Here is an 18975-nt window from a genome sequence, read left to right on the forward strand (position 1 = left end):
AACAGTGCACTCAGTATGTTACTGCTTTGTCTTCTGTCATTTAACATTTCGATCAGATTTTTTTACAAATAAATCTAAATTTCCAATTCGCTTTTGTAGTGCTTTTGTACGCATATTATTTTGAATGTTAGTTAGTGTTGTTCGTAGATAGTCAGAGTTTCGTTTACTTCAAATTGCTCGTTACTTTAAGAGGTGAGTTAATAATTTCCTTTTTGACTATGGATGCCTTGATAACGCTAGAATGACGAAGCCGATAATGTCCTCTGTTGTATATTCATATAGGCTTGGTTTGATGTCAGCGTACGTTAGCGATAAAAATACCCTTGCATCATATTAAATGGTTATTTATGCAATTGGTTAAGTGAGACTAGGAACCGCCCTTTTAAGTTTATGTGGGCACCACGCTATGACGCTATTGGGTTCCTAAGCCCTGGCTGTGTGACTGAAGACCATTCCCTAAAAAAACTATTATGATTCATTGTGTAATCGATTGTAGTTATAATTTTCCATTCATTGTATATGTATTGTGTGTATTTTTAGGGTTTCTCTTATCAGCTAAGTAGGTGACTATTCATAGGATTAAACTAGAATTAACATAATGGTGAAGAAACGAAAACAAAGTTTCAAACCAGGCAAGATTCTTTTTAGCTTTTTTAAACTATGAAACATGTATTATCATTAAATACTTTATTTATTTATAATGTAAGTATTATGTAAATTGCGTGTTGAGGAATAGAGTTTACTAGACTTTTTAAAATTACGTTATTCGAAATCATAAAATATATTAGTAAATATTTAAATAACCTAAAAGCCAATTTATGCAATTGACCTGCTGAATGCCGGATAACTTACCAGGGTTGCATACCCTGGTAAGTAACCCGGCATTCAGTGTGCATGCCACTGGTTGCCAAGATGTGTTATGTGTACTCATACACATTAGGTATGAGTTTCCATAAAAATATTGATTTATGAAAATGGCAGATTCATAAGTTTGCTCTGGATTTCTCAGCAATACAGTTATACAAATATGGAATACATTGCCTGAAGATTTAGTGACTGCAGTAACACAGAATCAGTTTATGAATAGACTGGACTAACATAAAAAAGACAAAAATCACAAGGAATAGCGAAAGCTGCTTAATCTGTTGTATAATAATAATAATGTGATGATATCTACTGTAGTTTTATATTAACATTACAGATTCCCAAACACTTGTATAAACTCATCTGAATGGACAGTGTAATTATTGTTGCACCATATGAGGAATGAGGAAAATATACTACAACTCATTTAGTTTTTTATTTATAAAATTGTTACAACTATTTGACTCATTGTATTGTTGTAGTTTGAATATTTGATTTAAATAAAGTCACTAGACTGGACTTATTCAGCATCTAATTATTAAGTTCCCTAACTAGGTACTTAGATTAGGCACTATGGAAGGCTGTCTAATTGGTATTTTTTAAATTGATAAAAGTCTAACACGAAAATCACCACTCAGTGGTGATCTGGGTCTATTGTTTTTAAATTATTTGTAAAATAGTTTTGTGTAATAAATATCATGTTCTTCAAACACATCAAATCTTTTTAGTGAAAATAAGCCAAGAAAGTCTGTTCAAATCATAAATTGGTTTCAATATACTGTTATATATGTCATCTTCTATTTTTAGTTATCACGATTTTTCATTTTCATTATAAAGTAAATAACTTAAGGCAATTGATTAGAACCTATACTGGTTTCTAACTGGGTTCCAGTGTAAATAAAAAAAGGAGGTTCTAAAATTCAATGCATGTATTTTTTGTATTTAGGACTAAAACATGTCTGGAGAGTCTGAAGTAAGAATCACACCTGACGAAGAGTTTTCCACCTTGTCTTTGGAGACGGACGGGACTGGAGAGGCAGAAGATGAAGAGATCAAGTCTTCATACAAGCCCCCACCAGAGAAAACAATCGAGGAGATACTAGCCGCAGACCAGGAGGACGAGTCCCTCAGGAAGTACAAAGAGGCCTTGCTGGGACAGGAAGGCCTGGAAGCTGTTGTTGTCTGTAAGAATTAGAAAGTTAGAAATTAGCTTTTCATTTTAAGCAAAGACAATTTGATTTACATAGAAACAATGAAAACTCCTTTCTAAAAACCGTAAATCAGTTGAATTCAATGTTTTTTTTCTTCTTTCTTACGTCAAATTAAAATAAAATAAAAATAAAAATTGCCTTTATTCAATGACTAAATTACTTGTTGATTATACACTACAAAGTTACTAATGCCAGTTTTCACTAAACTAGGAATCGCCTTAATCCAATGCCTAGTGATTTAGGTGATAACTAGAGAAAAAGAACGTTTCACGAACGAACGTTTACGTTAGGCGCTGTCTAAGGTTAGGACACCGTTTTTATCCACATGCCGTGCGGAAACCGTATTTGTCCACATGCTTAGTGTTCGTATTTTTGTTAGTTATATTTTTGTATACAATTGTAAGCGAATATGTGGGAAAATATAAAATAATTTTCTTTCTTTGTTTAAAAACAATAAGAAATAAACATACAAATACTTACAAAGACATAAACCAGCAACTATAATACATCGCTACTTCCCTACTAATATTATAAATGTCAATGTAAGTTTGTGTGTTACGCTTTCACGCAAAAACTACTTTACCGATCCTCATGAAACTTTGTACACATATTCTTGGAAGTGTTAGAAGTAATATATAATACTTTTTATCCCGACATTAAGCTCGGTTCCTTTGGGAGAGGGGATGAAAGTGTTTGACGATTCTACACCATAACTCCGAAAAATTATAACCGATTTAAATAATTATTTTTGTAGATCTGATGTATGTGGTTGGAGATAGAAGACAGAACTCCTCAGCGGACTGAAAACTTTAATTTTTTTTAGAACTACAACTAAATTGAATGCCACATCAAAAAACTAAATCAAAAGCAGACGAAGTCGCGGGCAACAGCTAGAGTATTAGTATAGATGTGTGCATCTTGTTATGATCTATATTCTGTGAATTGAATTGACATCAATTCAATAAACATAATATAGATATCGCGTCCCATATCTTTCGAGATCTCATGACGACCTTATCACCTGTCGGTTTGTGTTTTATTCACATAAACACTATAATCCGACTATTACAAAAGCGACGAATATTATAAAAGCGAAAGTGTGTTTGTCAGTTTGTTCCCACACTCACGTACCAATGGAAAATGTGCTGAGGCTTCATCATATCCAGGAAAAAATTCACAGATCCTATTTGGTTAGATTTCGTTCGTAAAGTATCTTCGGTTCAGAAATATTTAACTTCTTATCTGTTTTCGATGATAAATTATTTTTTTAATAATACCAGACGGCCCATGGCCCCTTAAAACTGCTCTATACTTGATATGAATATATCTGGGCAAAATACCTGCCTCAAAATCACTTCGTCTTAAATTAAGTTAGTTTATTATTAAATAGATCCTAATCCCCTTTATCACTAACGACGGACAAGGCGATGCCTAAGTAAGTAACGCCTAATCAAAGAAGAAACCTAGGCATTTTACTAGGCAGCTCATAAAAACAAATTGTCTATGGTTCTTGTTACAGGCTATGCTTTGTTTGTATTATCATATTTTTCATTGCTCATATGGATCTTTAGGTTATTATAAAAAAACAATTTTATTATATTTTTCATCTATCATGTGTCATTTAATGAGTTTCCTAAACTCTACGATCCGCCGAATCGGCTTTGTAACTTTTGACGGCGCCTAACGTCGTTAGACACTACATAAGAGTTCGTGAAACTTTTTTATTCTCTGGGAATCATCTGAATCACTCAGCATCCGAGCACAAGGTGATTCCTAGGTTAAGTTATAACGACTAACAGGTCACTTATGCCCTCTAATAGCAAAAAAAACAGAACTTGTGTGGTTGTTCAATTTTACGTAAAAATTTGAGCAAAAAAATGATTTCTACTAAAAAAAAAACATTGTTAAATATCTTGAAAACGGTAACGTGGACTACGTTTCCGTTCGTACATTACATTATTGTACCAAATCCTTTAGAAATGACCTGAATAATAACGGCCTTTTCTGTAACCCTGGTATATGATGATGACATTGATAATTAATTGTAGGTCCGTGCGACCCTCGTAAGGTGTTAGTGAAAAAGTTGGCACTGTGCGTCCCCGGCAGAGATGACCTCGAACTGCACCTCCATGGTCCCCTGAGTGAATTGAAGAAACAGGTAACAACAAAATTCAAATTCATAAATTCTTTATTCATATAGGCCTATCACAAGCACTTATGAAGCGTTCATACATATATGTTTACATAATTGTAAGGGGATGGTGATAACTTCACACGCCAATAATCCTACGAGGGTTCCAAACGTGCCCTGGTTTAAGAATAACCCACAACAAATTTAGCAGGGTAGTTTTTTTTTCGTTGTCACCATCTTACAGTAAATTAATTTTAAGCTATGAAGTTCGAGCAATTGACACCCAAGATTTTTCTGTATGCTTACGTTTTATATAAACTTTGAACTTAATAATGGTCATCTCAGTTGCATTTCCGTACCGCAGCTAGTATTGGCACGAGACATTTTTCTCCCCGGGGAATGGATACAACTTTGTCTTCCCCCACAACTTTTAATTAACTCTCCAAGCATTGGCGAACGTTTTTTTTACCCCTACAAGTTAGGTGGTCAGTGGTAGCTAAGCTAGGCTAACCTGTTACGGAGTATGGTAGTCGTACACTTTATTGGTTTCTACGCGACATCGCACCGGAACACTAAATCGCTTAGCGGCCCGTCTTTGTCAGTAGGGTGGCAACTAGGCACGGCCAAAGCCTCCCAGAACAGAGAAAATTAAGAAATTATAATTTCTGAGTTTTCTCTGCCGGTAATCAAACACGGGACCTCTTACTTAAATTCATAGCGCTCGCCGTTGCAGGTCGTCAAAAATTTAAACGTGAGTAATTAATACTGAAATACGTGTTATCATAAACGGGACACAAATTTAATAAATTGTCAGGGGAAACAATCGGGCTCGGGCGTAGCAATAACAAAATGTCTGTCCTAATAATAATTAAATAAAAATATTTCACGATTAAAAATAATACAGATACACGATTTTTTTTCTTAGGATTCTAATGGGTGTTAGTGTTAGTATTGTTATATATTTATACCTATATCTATGTCTTTTCTATATATATAAAATATTGAACTTTACAAGTTAAACTGCTACTGTTAATTTTACCATTTCGGATGGCAGATTCTACCGAGAAGAAGCCGGCAAGAAACTCAGAAGTTGCCATTTACCAACAATAATCTGTCTCACTATGGATACGTTTGTATCCTTGGATATGTACGTGCGGTGTGCTTTCACATCAACCTTGTTATAATTCATCAATTGTACAACAGCTAGTCGTTGTTTTGGCTCAGTGGCGAACGCTGTGGTCCTATAAGTCGTCCTATAAGGTCTCAGGTTCGAACCCCGGCAGGAGCTATTTTTTAGAATTTATAGATTCCGAATTTTCGCTGGTCCCGTTAGCCTGGTGGGAGGCTTCGGCCGTGGCTAGTTACTAGTTACCAGAGCGATTAAGCGTTCAGCTAGGTAACGAAGCCAAGTATAAACTACGATTAAGGTGCCACAATGTCTGCCTGAGAAGCAACAGGTTATCCTGCTCGCATCTCAGTCAAGGGCTAACCAATAGAGGAATGAAAAAAAACATCTCTCTGTTTAGACTTAAGCATTGGTCGTTCCAAATATAAAATAACATATAAATGTATTTACCAATTTTAATCTAAAGCTGAATGTATATATGAGACAGGTGGCATTAGTAACGGCATATGTTTAGCCTATGAGAACGACTGACTAAATCCCCTGGCAATAGTCCAAGACTACACTGCGGTTTATCAATCGCATACTCGTATACCATATGATCTTTTACACTTCGAATAAGGATAAAATCTGACTGGCGATGCGATTATAAGAGGATAGATTTTTTTGTTTATTTGTTTAACCAGTTGCTTGGGGCGATGTTAGCCGAGTGAGTAGCACTTCGACTTCACTTCCCGCAATCCCAGCACACACCTCTAACTTTTCTAAGTTATGTGCGTTTCAATTACTAAAATATGACCTGCTTCGACGATAAAGGAAAACATCGTGAGGAAACCTGCATTGGTATATATATAGCAGTCAAATACTCGTTTAAATCGGACATTTAATTTAGAAATTATCGCGAGTTTAAAAATATTTAAGGAGTACACCTAAACAACAGAAGCGGTGATAGCGCAGTGGTTAGGAGCTCAAGTTGACTTTCCGGGGGCCGAGTTCAAATCTAAACTCGCACCTCTAACTTTTCTAAGTTATGTGTGTTTTTAAGTAATGAAAAATTTCACCTGCTTCGACGGTGAAGGAAAACATTGTGAGAAAACTTGCATGCCTGAGAGTTCTACAATGTTCTCAAAGGCGTGTGGAGCTCACCAATCCGAACTGTGCCAGCGTGGTGGACTACGGCCTTAACCCTTTCTCATTGTGGGAGGAGATCCGTGACCAGTAGTGGGTGGGTAATGAGTCGATATACTCCTAAATAAAACGATCGAACTTGCTCCACCTAAAATGAGGCAGAAACTCTAACCACTAAGCTATCACCGCTTCGTGGTCTAAGTCAAGTGTGTCTCCACTATGAGAGGAGTTTTGTAGATTAGTAGATTCCCAGCAGTGGGTGGGTTGTGGACATGGACGAGCTTCCAAACAAAATTAGATATGGCGAACTCGTCACGTACGCCAGTGTATTCTTACCCTACGCTGGACATAATGCCGACGTCGGAGACTCAAGTGTAAATGTCACGTTTAAACATTTAAATGATTTACGGCATATGAACTTCCGAGCTCGTGAGATAATGTCGTATTTTTTTTAAAACGACGCTCTATAACTCACCTTCTGGACTTTTGGGCAGAATTCACAAGGAGTGTAAAGTTTGAAATTTGTGGATGGTGTGAAAAGTCGTTAAAGATATTTTAGGTAGGAATAGGGATTTATTTTGACGGTCGATTGGCGCAGTGGGGAGCGACCCTGATTTCTAAGTCCAAGGTCGTAGGTTCGATTCCCACAAGTGGAAAAGGTTTGTGATGAAAATTATTTTTTTGCAGTGTCTGGGTTTTTATCTGTATGTTATAAGTATTCAGAAAAATATTTTTCAGTCATCTTAGTAGCCATAACACAAGCTAAGCTTACTTTGGGCCTTGGGGCTAGATGGCGATGTGTGTATTGTCATAGTATATTTATTTTGTCATTTTGTGAGCTCCCTTTTCTTTCGATAAGGGAAAATGTATTCACTAATATTTCCATAACTTATGTATTAGAAATTTTTATTGTATTATAGAAGATATAGACATAATTCAAATTTCTTTAAATAAATCGTTTATTTTGTGGTAAACAGGTGCGTAAAGGATGGTTTTGCAAAAGCTAAAAGAAAGACAATTCGGATGTCACTAAAAAGTGAAAAAATCGAGGTTTTTTTAAAATTAGACGTTTTGCGTTTTTAGGGTAGGCATCCGATGACCAGACCGAGAGGCCGAGGCAGAAATCCCGAAGAGATAATAATCCTCTTCTGGATCACTACATAGAAGTTATAGACATAATTCAAATTTCTTTAAATAAATCGTCCATTTTGTGGTAAACAGGTGCGTGAACACACAAGTTTTGCAAAAGCTTAATGAAAGGCAATTCGGAAGTAAAAAAAGTAAAAAGTAAATTTTTTTTTTTATAAATTAGACATACATACGTAGACAGCCGACGAACGAGGAGAAAGAAATAGTAATCTTCTTCTGCTGATAAAAGTCCCCTTCCCAACTTTTTTATCAAACGGCCACAGGGCACGGGTCTCCTTTCAGAATGAGAAGGGTTTAGGCTGTATTCCACCACACCGGCCAAGTGCGGACTGGTGGACTTCACACGACCTTGAGAACACCATAGAGAACTCTCAGACATGCAGGTTTCCTCACGATGTTTTCTTTCACCGTTGCATCAAGTGTTATTAGTATATAAAAATATATATTATATATTATGGTATTTAATTGCTTAAAACGCACATACCTCCGAAAAGTTAGAGGTGCGCGCTAAGATCGAGCTCGGTCCGAAGCTGTTTTCTTTTATCCCACTACAAGTTAGCCCCGGACTGTAATCTCACCTGCTAGTAAGGAATGATGCAGACTGTGATGGTAACGGGCTAACCTGTTTAGGGTTATTGCAGTTATATTAAATCTTTATATAAAAATCCTATTATAATGTTAAGGATTACTTAAACAATAAAAAAGCTTGGGTGTGAATTGCTCTAACTTCATAGCTGAATACTAATTTACCGTGAGATGGTGATAACAAAAAAAAATTACCACTATACTATGTTTGTTGTGGCCTCTTCTTAGACCAGGGCGCGTTTGGAACCCTCGTAGCTTTAGGCTTAAGTTGGCGAACGATGTTATCACCATCCCCTTACAATTATTTAAACATATGTTTGAACGCTTCATAAGTGCCCGTGATAGGCCTACATGAATGAAGAAATTTTGAATTCTTTACGCTCTTTTCTCTTTTTTCTTACTAAGCTCAAACGAATATATCACCGCTTCAATTTTGTATTCATGTATAATATTTTCTGCGATCATACAACGACTGTGTTAGTGAGGTCAGTCGCTCAAGTCATTTACGCCTGACATACTTCAGATTACTATTTGTGTTGGATGAATGGCTTTCCGTCGTTTTGTTTTGTTTTGCAAGGAAGTGACGTAACACTCGTGGAAATGAAACTCGTGGACGGCAACTATTTCAGTAACTTATTGAATGTCGATAACTTTTCACAAAGTTCCAATCTTGCTCTAAAATAGATGTTGCGTTTTAAAAACTTACAGTATTTCTACTATATCTACCTAAAATTAAGGGGATGGAATAATAGAATAGAATAGAATAGAATTTGTTTATTTACCAGAACAACACAAACAGACTTACATACGGAGTAACTTAAAATTTTGTACCTTATTATTAATAGTTTAAGTCTATGATGTGTCGTGCCAATAAAAAGGTTCTGACGCAGCTTAATGTTCCGGATACTAATGTACCCATCACGCTGGTATTCTGTCAGTACCTATTTAGTTGAGGGAAGTCCAGTTATGAAATCACATATAAAAACAAAAAAATATAAACTTTATAAAAGAAAGTAAATTTCATAATCGAAAGGAGATGAAAATTAATTTTTTTTTAAGTAGTAATGGAAAAGTATGTTAGTCAGATAATAATTTTTAGTTTTTAGTAGTTATTATTGTAAGATAGTGCCACATTAGATTTTTGAATGTTCAGTAGATAATAGCGATATAATTGGTATAAATAGCGAAATAGGTTTTATTTTTATCTGTCTGTCTGTTCGCGCTTTACTATGAAACTACTTGACGGATTGAAATGTAATTACGTAGACTGATAGCTGTCACCGGGTTAACATTTGGGTAGTTACCACCCTAGCGACAAAGATTTGCCTGCAATCGGTTTATATGGAAACCGATTAGGGGTTTAATAAACCATCCTTGTAACTAACCATGGCCAGCGTCCCGCCAAACCATACAGATTATAAACTAAAGAGTAATTTTACTCGAACCTGCGACTCTCTGGCAATCGCGGCCTGAGCGCTTTAACCACTAAGCTACGGCTCCAAATGTAGGTAAAAACTAATAAAAATCATATTGCACCTATCAACCCACTACGCCAGGGCCGTAAAAAATTTTTTTGGTGACCTATCTAGATGCGCTTTTGTTTGAATTGCAGGTGTTCGTGATAAAGGAGGGCGTGCAATACCGAATTAGGATCGACTTCGTGGTGCAACGTGAGATCGTGCACGGTCTCAAGTACGTGCAGAAGACCTACCGTATGGGAGTACCAGGTGATTACATCTTGCGTTCATTTGACTTGACTTGGCCATTCTCTATGACTATACAACGTGTAACCGAATAACGAAATACTGTTAAAGGGTACCTAAGTATATTGCATAAGGAATCATCCTGTAAAAATATTAAATCAAAAACATTCTAAGTGTGACAACCCTATTGAAGTTGAAATACCGACACACGCATAGTACCAACGCTATGCGACGCGTGTCTAATAAAGCGACAGGAGTAACATGATTTGAATTTTGCATGTGACGTTAGGGATCTGGTTTCCTTTAGCAAAAACTATGGCAGTGGTTCACTCAAAAACTATTAGGTTTTCGGTATCACAGACAAGTATCAAAGACAGTACACATGTACCTCTAAAGCCAGTGAAGTATTATTTCGCTTTTCATTTACACGTTGTATACTATAGTCGTAGTAGTATAGCTTTTTGTGGCAGAGCTCGTCTGGGGTGGTACCACTGACATGCTTATTTCTGCCGACAAGCATCATTGCTATCTTCAGGCCCATGAGGCTTAACTAAAGAAGTGGAGCCCTGTCCATCGATCTGAGGCATAATTAGGTTGATGGACCCAGGACGGTACTCCGCAGGACATGTACCTTGCGTGCAATGCGAATTTTTTTTCTATTTATAGGAGCTAGCTGGTTTGTTATTATTGTAAAATAACAATTACTACTAAAATGCTAACTATGAATTGTGACGTTGATTTGAACAGTTTTTTATACAAGTCCTGTCAACTTTTATGTCACAGAACTGGACAATTTGTTAAGATTTGAATAGAGAATTTATTTATTTATACTCTTTATTTGCACACAAATAAAAATACAGAAGAAGAATAAAAAAAAAACACAGACAGAAGTATACAAAAGGCGGCCTTATCGCTTTGTAGGGATCTCTTCCAGGCAACCTTAGGATAAGGAAAACAAAAGGATAACATAGGTACTGCAGTTTGTGCATATTCAAAAAAAATACTTGCTAATAACTGCATACTAATACTTGAACTAGATTACACAAATAAAATAATACATAATATAATATAATATTTGAAACCAGAACTCTCTTGGAAACTATTCTAGAATAAAATTCAGTTGCGTAGAATTTGCTACTCTATAACAAGCGTCAGTAGATTCATTTTACTTAATTGCTTACGTTATAGTGCGTGTGCTGGGTCAAAAATTGCAAGAGCCACACGATTCGCTTGCCGGTAGATTTACGGTTCATAAGTAGTTTTTTTACTATGAGATTATTATTCGTTCGTTCAAATAGTTCGCTCGCTTTAAAAGTCTGTAATCCATCTGAAAGACGAGCGTCGGCTACTTCAAAGACTCGTACGTAGGTACCTACTATTTGAGCGATCGAAACTTATATTTTTGAAGTTTTGTTTACATGCCGGAAGTCCTGAGCTTGTAATGACAAGCTTCGCTGCCTGATTTTTTGAAGCCTGATAAATTTTTCTGCCAATAGTAAATTATGGGGAATCTTATATCTTTAAACGAGAAATTCTTGTATATATGTAATTGGAACCTCGGAATCGGCTGCAACGATTTTCATGGGGTTTCGGGGGCGATAAATCGGTCTAGCTAGGCTTTATTTTTGGAAAATGTTATTTTATTCGTGTATTCCGGTAATAACCGATTTCGTGAAGACGAAGTTGCACGGGTCAGCTAGTTATTACTAAAAAGGAGAAGCACACACTTCAGACGGATCAGTTAATCTCTTTTTAACACTAACTTTGCGAAGACGCAACGACGCGCGACTCCATAGGTGTTCCTTATGATATCGGGGACCACAGAATTAAGAACATACAGAAACCGTGTTCTAGACTCATATTGAAGCATCATAAACCACTCCACTTTAGTAGTGTTTTATATTAATAGCGGGCAAACGAGCCAGTGGGTCGCTTGATGTTAGTGATCAGGCAGTAATTATTTTACTCCTAATTTTCAATACGTTTACTATTGGGAAAGTGGGCAAAAGTTTGTATTCCTCGGGTGTAAAGTGAGAAGTGCTCCGAGCGCTTTCTCTGTTTTTCAACACATTGCACTGCATACAATGATGGCTGAATAAGGGTTCTGTGTGTTCTTCATTCTGTCTCGCAAAATATGTCACGTAGAGAAAACACCATCTATCGGATTTTATAAAACCGAAAGTAAGACCAAAGTGAACAATGGTTTGTTTTGGGGACTCTATTCGAATAAAGTGTGTCAAATTTCTTAAGTACAAGTTTTTTTTTTTTTTCACCTTATGTTAAGCAATTTTTAGTTCGTATTTGGTCTGTATAGCATTTATAACCCGCGCCAACAACGAAAAGATTTAACGCAGAGTCGTACCTACATACACACAACACAACAACAACACATAAAACAACAAAGGCATAAACATATGCACAAAGGCGGCCTTAGGAGATCCTAAGGCCGCCTTTGTGCATATGTTTTGTGTTATCGTTTATTTTGTTAACCTGCCTTTCTATTTGTATGTGCAATAAAGACTTCTTCTTCTCCTCTTTCTTACAATGTGCGGGTGTGCGAATAAGTGCGAAAGGGATAGCACGACATCGGCCTTTTACAATTCTTTTCTTTAATGACGCTGGTTATACTAGTAACAGTTTAGTGTTGATATTTATTTTATTCGATTCCTATAGTTCTGCTAGTGTAGGTAGTGCCTTTCAATCTTTATGGAGTGCACGCCACAGTTCCACTAAAACTAAATTCAAATTTCCTTCCATGCAATCTGTACAGTGCTGGGTACGTATTATATTATTAATGGATGTATTAATTTATATTCATACGACGTTATTATTACACGCTTATAAATATTCAGCGCGTCGCATTGTTGTCAGTCATCCGCCATTTAAATAGCACTGCTGTGCTTTTAGTCATAAGGTGTGTAGTGCCTTGGCAGGTGGTATATCCATAAATAGTTGCAAGTTATTGTAATATATGCTATGACACATGACTGTGCACTGAGAACTAGTAGTGAATTGTTGTATGATTTATTGGTGCTAATATGGTTATGCACTAAAGTCTATCCACCCCAGATTTACCTAACTTACGTTGTAGTTTTTTTTTTTTACCCTTTTTGTTTCATCTACTCATTCATCGTAATTGGCAATTTGGGGATTCATTATTCCAGGATTTTTATATGTTCTGCAGTCCTATTTTGTATCTCAGTGGGTATTCAATAAAATAAAATAAATATACTACAACAATACACACACATCGCCATCTAGCCCCAAAGTAAGTGTAGCTGGTGTTGTGGGTACTAAGATGACTGAATATTTTATACATAAATACTTATTATATACAGATAAACACCCAGACACTGAAAAACATACATGTTTATCACACAAAGATTTTTCAGTTGTGAGGAATAGAACCCACGGCCTTAGACTCAGAAATCAGGGTCGCCAGTCGCCAGTCAAAGATTTAATTCCATAGATAATACAGCTAGCAAAAGGTTGGCAAGTTTCTATAATTTCTAACTGAATTTATTATACACCAAGATACAAAATAGGCCACCATTCTACCGCTATAGGTTCCGGGATCTGAATACTGTTTCAAACTTCATATTTTAATTTTCAGTTGACAAAATGACCCACATGGTCGGCTCGTACCCCCCCAAGATAGAGATCCAGTCGTACACGACCCCCCCGGAGGACGCCCCCTCAGGTATGCTCGCTAGAGGGTCTTACAGCGTGAACAGTTTATTCACAGACGACGACAAGAACATACATCTGGAGTGGGAGTGGTGCTTCGAGATTAAAAAAGATTGGAAGGATTAAGCTGAGGGCTTGGCTTATTTTATAGACTGGATTGGACTCACATTCTTGCACTTTTTACTCATTGGTTAATAATGTACCTACGTACTAGAGTGGGCGACAATAATATAGAAAAAAATCCGGGAATCTGATCACCTACCCGGGCCAATTGTGAATGTAAACTATCCATGGACCTAATTAAAAAATATACACAAAAAAAACATCCATATCGGTCCAGCCGTTTAGGTGTTTCAGTGACAAACACACGCACACGAGTTTTATATACTTTTTTCTTTATATATATATAAAGAAAAAAGTGCATGTAACTTTTAAGCCTAAAAGTTAAGGTATATTGATCGGTATGAAATCGTTGTCTTGAGTCTATCGTTAATCCATATGATAAAGAACCGTTAAATAACGGTTATTAAAACAATTATCTAGCATTTTAGTGACCAAAATTTATTGTATTAATTTGATACCATTGGCTACAGCTCGTTTATGCCAGCAACGCGTTTATTGGTCGCTCATAATAGGAGTGGTAGTCGATGCTGATCTGTTGACTGTTTGAAGACTTGATGACGACTCGTTGACGACTCGATGACGACTCGTTAAAGACTCGTTGTCGAACATCCCCCTAATCTTTGATCGTAAATCGGCAGATATAGTTTAACCGGTTTTAGCTATGTGGAGTTGATAAGAATGCTTTTTTCTCTAGTACGTATTACGTTATTTCTCAAGGCTTTTACTTCTCTGGTTATATTAAGTAGTTTAGTTGAACGGATACTATTTTTTTCTTTTTCAAACAAACTTAAAAGTTTTATTTTGTAAATATTTTATGAGCTTTTATTATTACAATGTGTTAAATTGAGAAATAGATGGTGTAAAAAGGTCCGTTTTAATTATTTAAAATGTGAATTGTATTAAATAATAATAATTATAATTCCCATGAAAAATATTGCAAATACAATAAGTAAAATAAGTAAGTACAAAATGTAATATTTTTACGGAATTCATTGCGCCCGAATACTGAAAAGTTATTGCCTAAACCATCTTTATATGATTATTGATCTGTGTTGCTTTGTCTCCTTCTGTCAACTGTCAGATTACAGACGATGGAAAGAGATAGACGTGTCACTATACACTAGTTAAAATCAACTTATTTGGATACGGCGGTATTAAAGATTTGAATGAAGACCAAATGTCATGTTTTTGTTACGTCAATAATTGTATGTACGAAATGGCAAAATTATAATATTAAAGTTACTTTTGTACTTTTCAGTATTCGGTGTCGCTAAAGGTGTTTAAACAGATTAAATATAAAATTCAAAGTTTATTTTTTTTATTTTTACAAGTTTCATTTGATAATTTAACGCCCAAGAGAAAATTTCGTCGACGCTCGTTAATGGCGAGTTTACACTATACCTATAACAATTTAATGTTTCATTTTTGGTCGTCTTAAATGAAAACCGATTGCGTTTGTGCCATTGTGTTGCATTGCTCAAGAGGTTTACCGAAATATTACGCACATTTGTTTATGATGACGTGTCCAATCCAGTTGCGAGGTTAAACGTATCCAAGGACGCAGAGGTATGAACATTGCAGGCACGTGTGACGTACACGCTACGTGTACACACGCAGCACACACCCGACGTACGTAGTCAGATCGTAGTTGAATATACACGGTGTTTTTTAATCTTATTAATGTTCTACCTAATAATGCGTTCTTAGGGTACGTATAGCCCGAAACACGTGGCTGACTGAGGAGACAAGATAGTACGAAAGCCCAATTGCTAAAGTTATAATTGGTTGCGTGTCACAAATATTATTTATATTGCTGTATTATTCGATTAAACCTTTAGAAATTTGTTTGAGTGATGTCGTCACCTCTTCTGAAATAACTTAAAAAAGTGAATTTAGTCATACAAAAATATCCTTGACACGTACGAATTATGTTACCTAGTAGTACATATGATGCCTTATTACTTGTAAATTATCTATGCACTGACATTGATAATACATTTAATGGTATCGGTTGCAAACTGCCGGAAAAGATATTTCATAGGGAAGCTGTACATTTAGACAGCGAAGAACAGTTTAAAGCAATTGACTTAAAAGATTGGTTTTTTTAGTGTCTGGGCTTATTAAAGAGCCTATATTTGTTTATCTATATTTAGAAAGTAAATTTGGCATGTTTTTTATAACATTTGAAATAATTTCAAAAAAAAAAAAAAATGTTTTTGCATTCGATTTCGATTCAACCGCACCCTTTCTTTGTCTTTATACATAAGAATTTTTAAACAAAAATGCATGGTTTAAATATTATTTCCCGTCGATTAAGATTATGGAAAAAATATTTGAACCTAATTGAAACCACACGCATATACCATAGCATATAAAATGATTATTAAATAACAGGAGTTCTCTCTAATTTTTGATACTACATTAGTTAATAGTGACTTTTCTAATAAAATCCGATATTTTTATACCGTTCGTATTGATCGTTATCTGTATTCAGTTCATATGGAATTATGATTCACGATGCCTACTCAGGGGGCGTGATATCACGAGCTTGCTTCTTTGTAGCGGCGTGATGGGTATAAGCACCATATTCAAAGCCAGAGATTTTTGCCCAGCTGTGGGACTTAAGCTGATTTTAGGTAGCACGCGTCTCGAGAAGGCATCTAAAACACAGTCTCTAATTATTAAACTGGATTGGCTGTGTTGAAATAAATATAAACGTAAAATATTCTTTATTCAAATACATAGATGATAAGGAAATTTTGTATGGCCCATTAAAAAAAAAAGTATTAAAAGCTATTCGTATGCTGTTAAATTATGGACTTTATTATATAATAGAAAAAAAAAGCTAAATTTTTTAATGTTTGAAGTTGTAGAATATTATTCAAATAAAGTGCAATTGTAATCTGTTGAATTATGGACTCTATGGATAAGGAATTACGTTACATTTTTTTATATTTTAGGATTAGTCAGCCATATTAAAGTCGGCACTTTAACCGGCATACCTGTATCGAGCATTTCAAGCCAAGCTACGTGAGCTTATGTTTGTGTGTGCGAAAAGAGCTTTCAAAAATTTATATATTTAAACAAAGAACTAAATCGTTAGATACGCCGTCACCTCCATGTCACACTGTAAAGGTAAGAGAACTCACTTATTTGTATAATTTGACAGTGTATAATAAAAAAATATTCCTAAGATTATTTAATAGGCACTTTTTATAAAAGCTGGCAACGCATCGGTGGCTTGAAATCGTATCGTAGGCGATTATTGTTAAATTATTTTTGTTTTTTTTTTTTAATTTCAAATCTCTGTTTATCAACTTTCAAAGGGTTTGGTGTCACATCTAACGATTTAAATCTTTGCCAATTTCATACTTCATAGTTGGATAAGTACCCTCAATTTCATGTTAAAACTAGCAGAGTACAGAGTGCGTCACGAAAGTTGAAAATAGCTGCGGTTACAACGCAAAAGAGCGAAGATTTTTTTCTTTCTGATCCGCACCGCAGAGGCCTGGAATGCCCTCCCATCTTCCGGCTTCCCCAATAACTATAATCTGGGTACCCTCAAATCAAGAGTGAATAGGCAACATCTAGGCAAGCGCGCCCCATCTTAGGCTGCAACATCACTTACCATCAGGTGTGATTACAGTCAAACACTTGCCTATATATTAAAAAAAAAGGCTTACATGTATACACGCGTACATAAAACTTCTTTCGATCGTGATACGATGCAAAGCCGCACATAAAGACAATCAGCTATATTTTCTATTGATTACTAAACGTGATTCACTCGACACTATCATCATATGTACTTCTACACCCCAAGCGATGTGTTCCGGTACGATGTCAAGAAGAAACTGATTAGGGGTAGGATTACATAACTGCCATACCTTTAACAAGTTAGCCGGCTAACATCTTAGGCTGTATCATCACTTACCACCTGCATAAAAAAGAAATTCTCAGAATCGGTTCACCGGAATTTTCAACTTTCGCGGCGAAAACTGCGGTTGCATATTTTTTTATCATCTATCTCTGTCGTTTCGTCGTATTTATTTGTAAGTGGGAGCGAGACAAATAATATATTACTAGCGGCGCTGTGTCGCCGTGCCTGTAAAGTGTTGGTACACAATAATGGAGTATATTTTTAATACCTAGCTTGTAATGTAAAGGAAATAGCCAGCGACGCGTGAGTGGCAATAATAATATAAAAAGTATTACTCTTATACTTATCTATTTCTTTTTGATAAGTGTAAAATAGTTCTTAAGGGTTTGCATATAAAGTACATTTTTAATCGCTCTCAATATTTGGGCGGTTGCTGCATTTTGGTGAGTGAAGGTGAATGACCATAGTAGCCATCTTTAAGACCCGATTAATTATAAACTGACATAAATATAAGAACACGATCTCAATTTCGGTCTTTGTTTGTGAATCTGTACTTACCTTGATGTTGGTTTATTATTTCGAGCCTAATGCCCGTTTTCACTAAACCTAGGAAACGATTAAATCGGATGCCTAGGTAATGTTTAGCACATTCCTACATCATTAGGCATCCGATTTATTCGTTTTCTCTTCGATAATGGCTAAGGAAAGACCATATAAAGTTACGACACCGATTCGCGCGTGCGTAATGGTTAAGGAACTCTTAAACTGACAATAATAACATTTGTCATTGACAGATGAGAAAAAATTGTTTTTTTTTTTAATAACCTTAAATCCGTACGAAAAAATAATATGATGATACAAACACAAAATACGGCAACTTTTGGCAAGAACCATAGACAAGTTAAGTTATATGCGTTGCCTAGTGAAAATCGATTGGTGTGAGGTTTGTATGCAAAGCTGCATAGAATCTCCTTAGCTTCGTTGTTACTTAGGCATTGCCTTGTTCAACTTTGGTGAAAACGGGCATAAGAACCATGTAGCCAGCTCCAAACAACAGCCAGGAAGGTCTCACATCTATATCCCTTCAATGAAAGAGGTAGTCTGCCTAGTTGTGGGCCATGGTTAATGGAGTATGATGATAAAATATTGTTTTGTTACTGTGATGATTCACCTAAAGATTTAAAGCGGAGTCCAAACTGTCGCGTCAAACTTTATGTAGCGTGCAAATTTGCGTACTGCGTGCTGTAGATAAGTGCATTCACGACCTCATACCGACGGCCGTATACCTGATTTGGAGACAAATTAAATAAATAAATAAATGTACTTGGACAATACACACATCAAATTAATGTGATAATGATAAAATAACATGACGTCACAATTGATTTGAA

At 35.8% G+C, this 18975-nt stretch overlaps 1 protein-coding gene across 1 annotated transcript; it reads left to right on the forward strand.

Moving 5' to 3' along the window:
* The first annotated feature begins 11 nt into the window (after positions 1 to 11).
* LOC120629165 (rho GDP-dissociation inhibitor 1) lies at positions 12 to 18975 on the forward strand. Its single transcript, XM_039897989.1, has 5 exons — positions 12 to 192; positions 1811 to 2048; positions 4124 to 4233; positions 9804 to 9918; positions 13508 to 18975. Exons 2-5 carry the CDS (start codon positions 1820 to 1822, stop codon positions 13705 to 13707), a joined length of 654 nt encoding a protein of 217 aa, XP_039753923.1. The 5' UTR covers positions 12 to 192; positions 1811 to 1819; the 3' UTR covers positions 13708 to 18975.

Source organism: Pararge aegeria, chromosome 14 (genome assembly GCF_905163445.1).
Source record: "Pararge aegeria chromosome 14, ilParAegt1.1, whole genome shotgun sequence".
Classification (NCBI taxonomy): domain Eukaryota; kingdom Metazoa; phylum Arthropoda; class Insecta; order Lepidoptera; family Nymphalidae; genus Pararge; species Pararge aegeria.